This window comes from Chanos chanos, chromosome 11, assembly GCF_902362185.1.
Source record: "Chanos chanos chromosome 11, fChaCha1.1, whole genome shotgun sequence".
NCBI lineage: Eukaryota > Metazoa > Chordata > Actinopteri > Gonorynchiformes > Chanidae > Chanos > Chanos chanos.
Window position 1 is genome coordinate 13628244 of NC_044505.1, and position 11844 is coordinate 13640087.

Genomic DNA, 11844 nt, shown 5'->3' on the forward strand with positions numbered 1-11844 from the left:
ATGGCGATTGATCCGTGGACACCTCTCTCTCTCTCTCTCTCTCACTCTCTTTCCTCAAGAACAATTACCGGTGTATCCATTATTTCTCAGAAACTTATGATACATTTTCTAATGCGTTTTGGAAAGAAGCAACATCCTTGACGAGTTACCTTTTAATATAATTGCTTACACTGTCTCGACTTCGGACACTTCATCCGTCACGTTCATGATTTCAACATCGGGAATACAGCAGCCAAGATCCACCCTTGAAGCTCGTTCCCGACAGACCAGCTGCGCGTTCGTGATACTCGTGGGCGAGCCCGTAGACGTTGCTGAGGCTTCAAGATGGCGGAAGCCCTGACAACTCAAGAAGAGGTGGTAAGGCTGAAGCAATAGTTTCGTACACGCTTCTTTACCCTCATGGTTTTCACCTTGTCGGTGTTTGCGTTTGCGTGTTAAGAAACGATTGGTTTGTGGCTGTATATGTTTAAATATATGTTATCCGTCGGTGTTGGCACTGGGTATTTCATAATTAGCTGCGGCCCAGTGGATGTTTGCTAGCCAACCAGCGTCCCGTGTATCTACCTACTAACATTTGCTAGGCAGGAGACCCAGGCTTGGGTTGTAGCTAATGTAAGATAGCAACCGTGCTCCCTGACCTTAGCGTCATGGCAATATAATGTTCAGAAATGTCCCACGAATAAGGATTTGTCTGCCTGACTATGTATAGTTAGTAGCTAATGTTTGTCAGACGTTTTTAGACTGGGAGCGGGACACGGAACGTGAAGCGGCAAAGTTAGCCTGGTCCCAGCCGCACTAGCTATGTTAGCGAGTTCGCTAGCTTGGCCAAGACTACACTGCATTTTCTAGGAATTGCTATCCTGAGTAGAGTCTACTAAATGGACTATACGGGGACTCAGCCAGGCACCTCTTTTGGCGTGCTCCCCCACCCCCTCTGTATACAAGCGCTTGTTTTCCAGGGAAATGATGAAGATATATTGACAAGTAGATAGCTGTCATCACTTTTTATTAACCATGGGGGGGTTTTTTTTGAGTCCCGTTAATAAAACACTGCAACGTGACCAAGCCAAATCGAGAATATGAGAACGACCTGTCGAGTTCGTCGCTTGTCATTATAATCGGTTGTTTTTCTTGTCAGACAGATTATCGCTATGTTTCCGTCTGCATACATCTCGGCATAAATGATTATACACAGCGCGTACTACTTCGCGTCTATATCCCCACCTCCTATGGCTACAACCTAGGTTAACGTTACTTTACGATGTAGCCTGAGATATCAGCGACTAAAACCTGTATACAGCCATACTCAGGGTGTTGTTCGGGGTGTGACATTGACCGTCAATTTTGGGAGGTATTACCCTAATTAATTGTCGCATGCGCACTCTATACCACTCTGGTTATAACGGCACCGTTAGTCTATAACGGTGAAGTGTTAGCTCTAACAGTCTATTAGGCTTTTCAGTTTGAGTCGCAAATTCTTTGCCTCCCTACCCTTGTATGTCAGTCTGTGAATCATTATGCTGTGAGTTTATTTATAGGGTTTTTTTTTCTGATTTGTAATCTAGGCAGTGGAAGAGTTCCTGACTGAGTTAAGATGTAGAGAACAGTCCCAAAATGCCGGACTGGTCAGCGAGGTCACGGCAGTTAAGTTCCTTATGGCACGCAAGTTTGACGTCTCTCGAGCCATCGAACTCTTCCAGGCCTATAAGGTAGTGCACGCACGCACACACACACACTCCACACCTTCACTATGGAACACATACTTTTTGTAAGACTATAGGATGAGGGTGTGTGTCACATTTTCGTAAGTCTATTAAGTTTCACCACTCCGTCATTTTCTCCATGCTCTGTTAGTAAACGTTAATTTATATAACTGACATGCTCTAAAACCTCTATTGTTGACACTGCGTGAAGTCAGTGTATCATCGCTCACTTTCACCACAGATCTCTGAAGATTACCTTTAACTATTCTGTTGTTTGTGTGTGTGTGTGTGTGTGTCTTTTTTGTCTCAGAATACCAGAATAAAGGAGGGGATCTATAACATTAATCCAGATGAAGAGCCCTTAAGAACAGAACTACTGAGTGGCAAATTCACTGTTCTGGTAAGAGTGACAGACACATTAGCTGTGTGCTGTTTAAGCCGCAGAAATTGCCTTCAGTGTCTGACAGATTCATGCGTCTGTTCATGTGAGATTTCTAGTCCGTTCCTGTTTATTTTGTTTGCTCGGCCTTGCTTAAATTGCTTTAGCAGGATTAAAATTGTATGACTCATCGTTAAAACTAAACATGGATGTTTATTTTTGTGCGTTTGTTTATTTGTTGCGTTTATTACTCTGTAACTCTGTGTGTGTGGGGGGGGGCGTAGCCGGGGAGGGACGCCAAGGGAGCAGCTTTGGCACTGTTCACTGCTCGTCTACACCGGCCAGACTTCACTACCCATAAGGCCGTTCTTCAGGCCATCATATATCAGCTGGACAAGGCCATTGAGAGGTAACCCACGCACACACCGGAGTCAAAGCTGAGAATATACTCTTATTTCGTATTTATCGTGTCACGTATCACATGTTCAGTTGTGTTTTTTACTTTTTTTTTTTTTTTTAAGAGTTCCTTTTCTATTCGTGTTTGCCAGGAGTATCATCTTAGTGCTATGCATGTTGTTGCTTTTTCATAGCTGTTTCCTTGTCGTCCATGATTTGTCTGCGTGACCTTATTGTTTGTCTGCAGTATCCAGACACAGAGAGAAGGGCTCATCTTCATATATGACATGATGAACTCCACATATGCCAACTTTGACTATGAGCTATGTGTCAAAATCCTCAACCTGCTAAAAGTGAGTACATCTCTGTTAAATGGTGTTCATCACACGCGCACAGTCTATAAATATGGTCAGGTAGCTTATGGGTGAGTCTATGTGAAAAGTGGAGCGTTTTTCTGCTTTTAAGACTGTGTGTGTTGTATAGGGTGCATTCCCTGCCCGTTTGAAGTGTGTGTTCATCGTGTCCTCCCCGCTCTGGTTCCGCGCCCCGTTTGCTGTGTTGCGTCTTTTTGTCAGAGAGAAACTGAGAGAAAGGGTAAGTTCACTGTGACGCAAGTTTGTTTACTGGCTTCTATATCGTTCTCATTCCACCTGCTCTGGAACGCGGAACTGGCATTCTGACCAGTAATGTCATATTAAGAGCAGTACGGCTTTGTAACACATAATATATTACCGGTATCTGCACCTGATTACGTTACGACTATGTCTCCTTTTTTTTTTTTTTTTTTATCATGGTCCTTTTTGGTTCGTTCTCTTTTCTTGTCACTCATGTAAGGAAGTATCAAATGTGTTTCAGTTTGTGAATTTGCAGTGTTAAATTCATAGATGAACAGTTATGAGTGGAATGTGTGTCTGTGTTTGTGTGTGTGTGTGTGTGTGTGTGTCTGGGCTCTGTCAGGTGTGTACGGTGAAAGCCCATGAGCTGGCGAACTTCATCCCCGTCACCTCTCTCCCAGAGCATCTGGGCGGCTCGTCCCAGTACAGTCACGTGGCCTGGATCCAGTCCTGCGTCAACTCCGCCCAACCTCACTTACACAACGGCTCCAGCACGCCCAACACCACCTCCGACTGCCTGGGCACCCTCCTGCGCTCCTACACCCTGGAGGAGAGCCACGCGTCCAATGCCACCAACGCCTCCACGCTCAACTCCAACTGCATGCTGGATGACAGCAATGCTAACCTACAGAACCACTGTGTAGGCCAGGACAGGACTGGGCGGGGCTGTGAGCACTGGAACGGCTCCGCCCTACAGGGAGGGGTTAGGGTAACAGAGGGGACTTTGGGTTCCAGAGGGGAAGGACTGATGAAAGAGAACAAGGAGGAGGGAGGCGCTCTGTTTCGGAACGCTAATATCAATGGGCGCGGCCACCAGCCGCCCCCACAGTCCGACACGCCCCCGGACACGCCCTTGCACCAGAAACACGCGGTAGTGACCGACGGAGGAGATGTTACCATGGTAGTCGACGGGTCGGATTCCGTCGACAACAGGGCGAGACAGGAAACGGGAACGGCCGCGGAAGAAGCGGAGGGTGTCGGAGTCCCACCTCTGCCACAGAAGTCGCCCCGCCCCCCGCCGCCTTCCCGCAGCCCGCCCACCCTGCGGTGGTTGCCGGGGACGACAGGGGAGCTGTCCGTACACATGGCGGAGAGAGGGGGAATGAGCGTGCATGACTTAGTACAGCACGTCAAACGCAAGAAGAAAAAAGGCATATACCAGGAGTATGAGGAGATCCGCAAAGAACCTCCTGCTGGAACCTTTGACTACTCCAAGTAAGAGAGAGACAGACGGACAGAGAAAGACAGACAGAGAAAGAGAGAGAGAGAACCGAATATGAGGAGAGAGAGATGTAAAAGAAAAAAAAAATGCTTTCATTTACGCATGGGGACTGAGTAATCTTAGAGAACAGAGAAAGAAAGGGATTGGATAAAGATGAATAGATTGCAAGGGAGACAGAAGAAAGAGACATGAATAGAGAGAGAAAGTAGTATCTGGATGAAGAGGTTCCCACTTGTTTCCTGTCAGAATCATCCTTTTTTTTTTTTTTTTTTTTTCAGCTGGGATTATCACCTGATGATGTGCAGTATTGTAACAGTCTGGTATTGTTTGGTTGCACCTGCAGGAAACCCTCAAACCAGATTAAGAACCGGTACAGCGACGTCCTGTGTCTGGACGAGTCCAGAGTCCGACTGTGTCCGCTCAGCGAGGAAGAAGACGAGGTCTGCATTGCTCCTCGCACTTATCAACTGATCCTAATCGTCAGTTAAAACGATCAGAGACGCGATCCAACGCGGAGCCCGTCGGTTTATCCGCTTTGATTCGTCGATACGATCTGCTGTTAAGACATGAGCTTGATGCTTTGTGCTCGTACTTTTGTGCTTGGAAGAGGCCACGTTTGATCATTTCTGAACTGATTGCATTAATCTCATTGGTCTTTTTTTCTTTTTCTTTCAGACATCTGACTACATCAATGCCAGTTACATGGATGGCTACAAGAATAAAAATGCCTACATTGCAACTCAGGGTATGAACATGCTCTTCAATCTGTAGTTAAAAAAAACCAAAATGTTGCCTAGTTAAGCCATTTAGGTCAATTTCTGTACAAGGACACTTTGATTCAGATTAAAAACTGCGAAGGAATAACCTCTTTTAGGCATGTGCGACTTATTATCATTATTTTTTTTATTTATTTATTTTTTTAATGATATGTGATGTGTGTTGGTGTTTGCCTGTGCGTGTGCCAATGCCTGTCTGTTTGGTGCTGTTTTCAGGGCCTCTGCCAAAAACATTTGGTGACTTTTGGCGCATGGTGTGGGAACAAATGGTTTTAATTATCGTCATGACAACGAGGTAAGTCACAACCCCTCTAATTTGGTCTTGTCTCCCCCCCCCCCCCTTTTTTTTTTCCTTTTTTTTTTTTCTTAATTTTCTTGATCTGTGATTATTTCTTCTCTGTTGTATAAGGTGTTGAGTTCTTTTGATCAGTATAATGATGCTCAGAATTTTTTCTCTCTCTGTGTGTGTGTGTGTGTCAGGGTGATGGAGCGAGGGAGGGTGAAGTGTGGACAGTACTGGCCTCTTGAGGAAGGACAAACAGAAGACTATGGGTACTTTGTGGTGAGAAACATGCAAATTGAGATGTTCCAGGATTTTAAGCTCTCACACTTGGAGCTCTACAATAGACAGGTGAGATCAGCCTTTTTAAAACTGGATTTGTCTTTAGAATCGTTAAAGAAAAATAATAGTGAATCTGACCAATATTCTCTCTCTCCCTCTCTCACACTCACTCACTCACTCACTCACACTCACTCACTCACTCACTCACTCACTCACACACACACACACACACACACACACACACAGACGGGGGAGAAAAGAGAAGTCTCTCATTACCTCTATATGAGCTGGCCTGACTTTGGGGTGCCCAAGTCTGCGTCGGCGATGTTGGATTTCCGGGCTCAGGTGCGGCAGAGGCAGGAGACGGCGTTGAAGACGCTCTATCCTGATTGGACAGGGCCTCCAGGGGGCCCCCCAGTGGTGGTGCACTGTAGCGCAGGCATCGGCCGAACAGGTACAACACTCGAGCAGTTCAGGGAAAAGACATCGATTAGCCTTTTTTTAATGAGACATAAACTGGTCTGAAGTCTCTCCTGAACTTACACTGAACCCAAATATCCGGGGCACAGTCAATGTTGAATTAGCTGAGCACTGTTTGTGTTAGCTGACCTGTTTCTCTGCCCGTCTCTCTCTCTCACCCTGCCCCTGTCACACTGTCTCTCTCTCTCTCTCCCCGCCCCTGTCACACTGTCTCTCTCCCTCTCTCTCTCACCCCGCCCCTGTCACACTGTCTCTCTCTCTCTCTCCCCGCCCGTCACACTGTCTCTCTCTCTCTCCCCGCCCGTCACACTGTCTCTCTCTCTCTCCCCGCCCCTGTCACACTGTCTCTCTCTCTCTCTCCCCGCCCCTGTCACACTGTCTCTCTCTCTCTCTCCCCGCCCCTGTCACACTGTCTCTCTCTCTCTCTCACCCTGCCCCTGTCACACTGTCTCTCTCTCTCTCTCTCCCTGCCCCTGTCACACTGTCTCTCTCTCTCACCCTGCCCCTGTCACACTGTCTCTCTCTCTCTCTCCCCGCCCCTGTCACACTGTCTCTCTCCCTCTCTCCCCGCCCCTGTCACACTGTCTCTCTCTCTCACCCTGCCCCTGTCACACTGTCTCTCTCTCTCTCTCCCCGCCCCTGTCACACTGTCTCTCTCCCTCTCTCTCTCACCCCGCCCCTGTCACACTGTCTCTCTCTCTCTCTCTCCCCGCCCGTCACACTGTCTCTCTCTCTCTCCCCGCCCCTGTCACACTGTCTCTCTCTCTCTCTCCCCGCCCCTGTCACACTGTCTCTCTCTCTCTCTCCCCGCCCGTCACACTGTCTCTCTCTCTCTCCCCGCCCCTGTCACACTGTCTCTCTCTCTCTCTCTCACCCTGCCCCTGTCACACTGTCTCTCTCTCTCTCCCTGCCCCTGTCACACTGTCTCTCTCTCTCTCCCTGCCCCTGTCACACTGTCTCTGTCTCTCTCTCCCCGCCCCTGTCACACTGTCTCTCTCTCTCTCTCTCCCCGCCCCGTCACACTGTCTCTCTCTCTCTCCCCGCCCCGTCACACTGTCTCTCTCTCTCTCCCCGCCCCTGTCACACTGTCTCTCTCTCTCTCTCACCCTGCCCCTGTCACACTGTCTCTCTCTCTCTCTCTCCCCGACCCTGTCACACTGTCTCTCTCTCTCTCTCTCTCTCCCCGCCCCTGTCACACTGTCTCTCTCTCTCTCCCCGCCCCTGTCACACTGTCTCTCTCTCTCTCTCACCCTGCCCCTGTCACACTGTCTCTCTCTCTCTCTCCCCCCGCCCCTGTCACACTGTCTCTCTCCCTCTCTCTCTCACCCCGCCCCTGTCACACTGTCTCTCTCTCTCTCTCCCCGCCCGTCACACTGTCTCTCTCTCTCTCCCCGCCCGTCACACTGTCTCTCTCTCTCTCCCCGCCCCTGTCACACTGTCTCTCTCTCTCTCTCCCCGCCCCTGTCACACTGTCTCTCTCTCTCTCTCTCCCCGCCCCTGTCACACTGTCTCTCTCTCTCTCTCTCCCTGCCCCTGTCACACTGTCTCTCTCTCTCTCTCTCCCTGCCCCTGTCACACTGTCTCTCTCTCTCCCCGCCCCGTCACACTGTCTCTCTCTCTCTCCCCGCCCCGTCACACTGTCTCTCTCTCTCTCCCTGCCCCTATCACACTGTCTCTCTCTCTCTCCCTGCCCCTGTCACACTGTCTCTCTCTCTCTCTCCCCGCCCCTGTCACACTGTCTCTCTCTCTCACCCTGCCCCTGTCACACTGTCTCTCTCTCTCTCCCCGCCCCTGTCACACTGTCTCTCTCTCTCTCCCCGCCCCGTCACACTGTCTCTCTCTCTCTCCCTGCCCCTGTCACACTGTCTCTCTCTCTCTCCCTGCCCCTGTCACACTGTCTCTCTCTCTCACCCTGCCCCGTCACACTGTCTCTGTCTCTCTCTCTCACCCTGCCCCGTCACACTGTCTCTGTCTCTCTCTCTCTCCCCGCCCCTGTCACACTGTCTCTGTCTCTCTCTCTCTCCCCGCCCGTCACACTGTCTCTCTCTCTCTCTCCCTGCCCCTGTCACACTGTCTCTCTCTCTCTCCCTGCCCCTGTCACACTGTCTCTCTCTCTCACCCTGCCCCTGTCACACTGTCTCTCTCTCTCTTTCTGTTACAGGTACCTTCTGCACCTTGGACATCTGTCTGTCGCGGCTGGAGGACATAGGGACGGTGGACATAAAGCAGACAGTGAGACGCATGCGGACGCAGCGTGCCTTCAGCATCCAGACCTGGGATCAATACTACTTCTGTTACAAAGCCGTCATAGAGTACGCCCAGCAACGGGGCCTGCTGCAGCCCGTCGAGCTGTCCGACACCGAGCTGGAGACAGACAGCGAGTGACCCACAAAGAGAGAGAGAGAGAGAGAGAGACAGGAAAAACAGCACAGAGAGAAGAAGACGGAAAGCGTATTTGTGTCGTGCTGTTTTTTTCTTCTTTTTATCGTCCCCCTCCCCGGTTGTCGTCCGCTCACGCCTGGAGCCTACTGCCTCTACTCTCCAATGAGAAACGAGAGTGGGAGAGAGAAAGAGAAGAGAAAAGAGAGAAGAAAAAAAGAGGAGAGTATCCATTCATCCTGCCACTTTGTCGAGCCCTTGTTTTTGTTTTTGTTTTTTTTTTGTTTGTTTTTTTTTTTACCCAGACTGCCCCGAGCAGAAATAAGCGCCAACGGCTTGATGTACGAGTTGTAGCATTTTTTTTTTATATAGACTTGCACATGTGGAATGGCAAACTTGAAACATTACGTATTTTATTCTCTTTCCGTATCATTTGTTTTTGTCCTTTTTTGTTTGTTTGTTTGTTTGTTTTGGGATTATTTGCTTAAATACCTTATAGCTATATTACATAACGTTGGGTGACTCTCACGCCTTTTTTTTTTAAAATTTGAAACGTGTGAAAACGTGAAACTTGAACTTTTTTTTTTTGTTTGTTTTTTTTTGTTGTTGTCATAGCAAAAAAAAAGAAAGAGAAGGTAATATGTGAACAGGTTCCATCATTTTATACTTTGCGTTATCTTTTTATTTTCTCTCTCTCTTTTTAATTGTACATCATTGTGCATATGTAAACTAACTGATAAGCCAAAGGTGTCACGTTGAATGCTTGGATGTTACCTTAATTATCATTGTGACTGAAGACATTGTATATTCTTGTAAAATACATTTATATATTGTGCATAACGACCTTTCAAAAAAAAAGCCTTGTTTTAATATAATAGACTCAACGTTCTTCAGAAGTATAAATATATATATACAAATATATGTATAAATATATGGGCTAAAATATTAAGCAAAAAAGGAGATTAAGATATCAAGAGAGTGTTCTGTACATCCTAAATATGTGTGACTGTTTAAGTCCTGAATAGTTTTTAAAGCAGTACCAGTTTTTTCCTTAGTCAATGAACATCCCTCAATTGGCCTTAAACTGATCCGTGGTTCACTGCCTTGCTCTTATCAAACGTCCTGAATCTCTTTTTCCTTTTTTCCCCCCTGCCCTTTCTTCTTTTTAATTGTTATCCCCCCCCCCAATTTCAGATTTTTTTTCTCCTGACACTACGACTGTGCAGTGTTGAGTCTTGAGGTTTCGTGAAACACCTCAGATATTTGTGCCTTCTAGCTTTCCGTAGTGTGAAGTGTTGTCCCAGAGAAATAGCAGGTGACCGTATATCTTGCATATATACAACCAGAATTATTTTGTTTAATCTCAGGGGTGTATCTGGTGTTTATTCTTGTCAAAAAAATATATAATTCTCTGGTTTGCCTCTGGTAAATATCATTTCAAAAAAATTATATCATTTTTTTATACTGCATCCTGTATTTTATCCAGTTTTATTTATGTATTTGTAGAAATTAAGAAGTATTGAAATCGATGAATGTTGGTACGATCCTCAGAAAAAAAATACATAGGCATACTTTAATTTGATAAGCTAAACAAATCAAGCAAAAGACATTTTGTTCTGTTAAAATTTCATGGATGATGTTACTCTATTGTGTTTTGGGGGGTTGACTCTTGAAGCTAACATCGGTCATTCTGCCAGCAAGTTTTTTAGATCTCGAGCCAGCAAAAGCTTCCAGCGCCCAGAGGGCAGTCAATAAAAAGGCCCCCTCAAGACTTATATCTGTGAATGGGAGATTCACAACACGGGGACTTGAGTACAAACACCCCCCCCCCCTTAAATGCTGAAGAAGAGTTACTGGCAGGATCGCCGACATTAGCTTAAAAAGCCGTTGTTTTGCAGTGGAGGAAAGCTATGGCATGTCTTTTAATGCCGGTTTGTTTCAGAGCCTTTGTTTTGTTCAACGATGTCTGAATTGCTACGCTACCACAGTGGCGAAAAGTACTTGCAATCACAAGTCAGAAACGATGGGGGGGGGGAAAAAAAAAAAAAAAAAAAAGGACATGGCTGGCATTTTGTTTTTACACGTTATGCGCCAGCCTGGTATTTTGGGAGCGATGGTGCAAGGTGAATGTTTGAGCAAGGGGGGGGAACCTTGTGCTAAGGAGTGTGGTCACGCTTCTACGGTGGACTTTATTGGAACTCGAGTTAACGGGAGCGAGCCCGGGACAGGACTCTTCCATATCACGCCTGACTGTTTCCATGGCAACATGCCCTTGCTGCCATTGTTTTTTTTGTTTTGTTTTGGTCGTACTTGGTAAACGAGCGTATGTGAGTGACTGCCTGCCCGGCCTCGTTTAGGCTTTGATTTATTTAAGACAGCGGGGAATGCAATGTGACTGTTTTTATTTTGAGTTGTTTCTTTCATTTTTTTTTTTTTTTTTTGTGCTAAACGTTGTTGTGATTCAGTAATGGCCTTTTTACCTGACGTCTGCATTAGTGTTATAGTAAAATCATCAATATTATTCTGAAACTTGACTTGTCACTCCTGTGTTGTGTTTCTGTACTGTAAAACTGTCAGTATGGCAAACGGGGGAAGCAAAAAAACCCTCAAAAATGGTCATTTAAGTTTCAGTCAAAAACCAGGAGAAACTGTTACATGAAGACCCATTTTAACTGTCACTGATTGGAATCTATTAGCACAATGTTTAAAGCAAGGGTTTGGATATTTTACAGCACACCCTGTTTGTGTCAACTGTAGCATTTATGACAGTTGGACCAGTTTCAGTCATGAAGACTCACCAGTTCGAATCTTCTGTAGTGAGTCATAGCACACAACTCATGACTATGGCTTAATGGAGCTGGGTATCTCAAATCAGAACAGGCAGGAAACAGTGGAGTGTTACATGAAAATTGGTCTAAGGCAAAGGTTCTCAAACTTTTGCAAGTTGGGCTCCCCCAAACTGTTCTACTGTACTTGGATGCCCCCCTCATAGACAGATGGATAGAAATTAATTACACTCAAAATAGTGTAGTGTAGTGAGGTGGAGAGTCTGTAACCATACACTAGCCACAGTCGATATTTGGATTCAGTGGTGTTTTGCTCTGTGACTACACTTCAGCTGGAGACAAATTAAGTATTTCTACAGTTGAGATTTGATGATGTTGCAGGGCAATGACATTTGCATTTTCTCGTGGATCTTCCTCCCTAGTTTACGATATTATCATATGTGTATTATTAACATGATTTCAATATTTCAAATATCAAATTTTTAATATCACAGTTATCGTCAATATCGGTACATTGTGACACTCCTAATAGATAATAACTAGGGAT

The 11844-nt window shown here is 46.4% G+C and overlaps 1 protein-coding gene across 1 annotated transcript; it reads left to right on the forward strand.

Annotated features, from left to right (window-relative positions):
* The first annotated feature begins 303 nt into the window (after positions 1-303).
* ptpn9b (protein tyrosine phosphatase non-receptor type 9b) lies at positions 304-8777 on the forward strand. Its single transcript, XM_030787974.1, has 13 exons — positions 304-357; positions 1566-1709; positions 2014-2103; positions 2367-2491; positions 2726-2831; positions 2962-3072; positions 3436-4307; positions 4658-4754; positions 4990-5059; positions 5307-5385; positions 5571-5721; positions 5899-6106; positions 8294-8777. Exons 1-13 carry the CDS (start codon positions 325-327, stop codon positions 8515-8517), a joined length of 2310 nt encoding a protein of 769 aa, XP_030643834.1. The 5' UTR covers positions 304-324; the 3' UTR covers positions 8518-8777.
* The last annotated feature ends 3067 nt before the right edge of the window (positions 8778-11844 follow it).

Bases quoted from the DNA above. Each gene is read 5' to 3' on its own strand.
- ptpn9b (XM_030787974.1), top strand. From the start codon at position 325: ATGGCGGAAGCCCTGACAACTCAAGAAGAGGTG. The intron at 2,832-2,961 runs GTGAGTACATCT...TGTGTTGTATAG, and splicing joins AAATCCTCAACCTGCTAAAA to GGTGCATTCCCTGCCCGTTT. The intron at 5,722-5,898 runs GTGAGATCAGCC...ACACACACACAG, and splicing joins TGGAGCTCTACAATAGACAG to ACGGGGGAGAAAAGAGAAGT.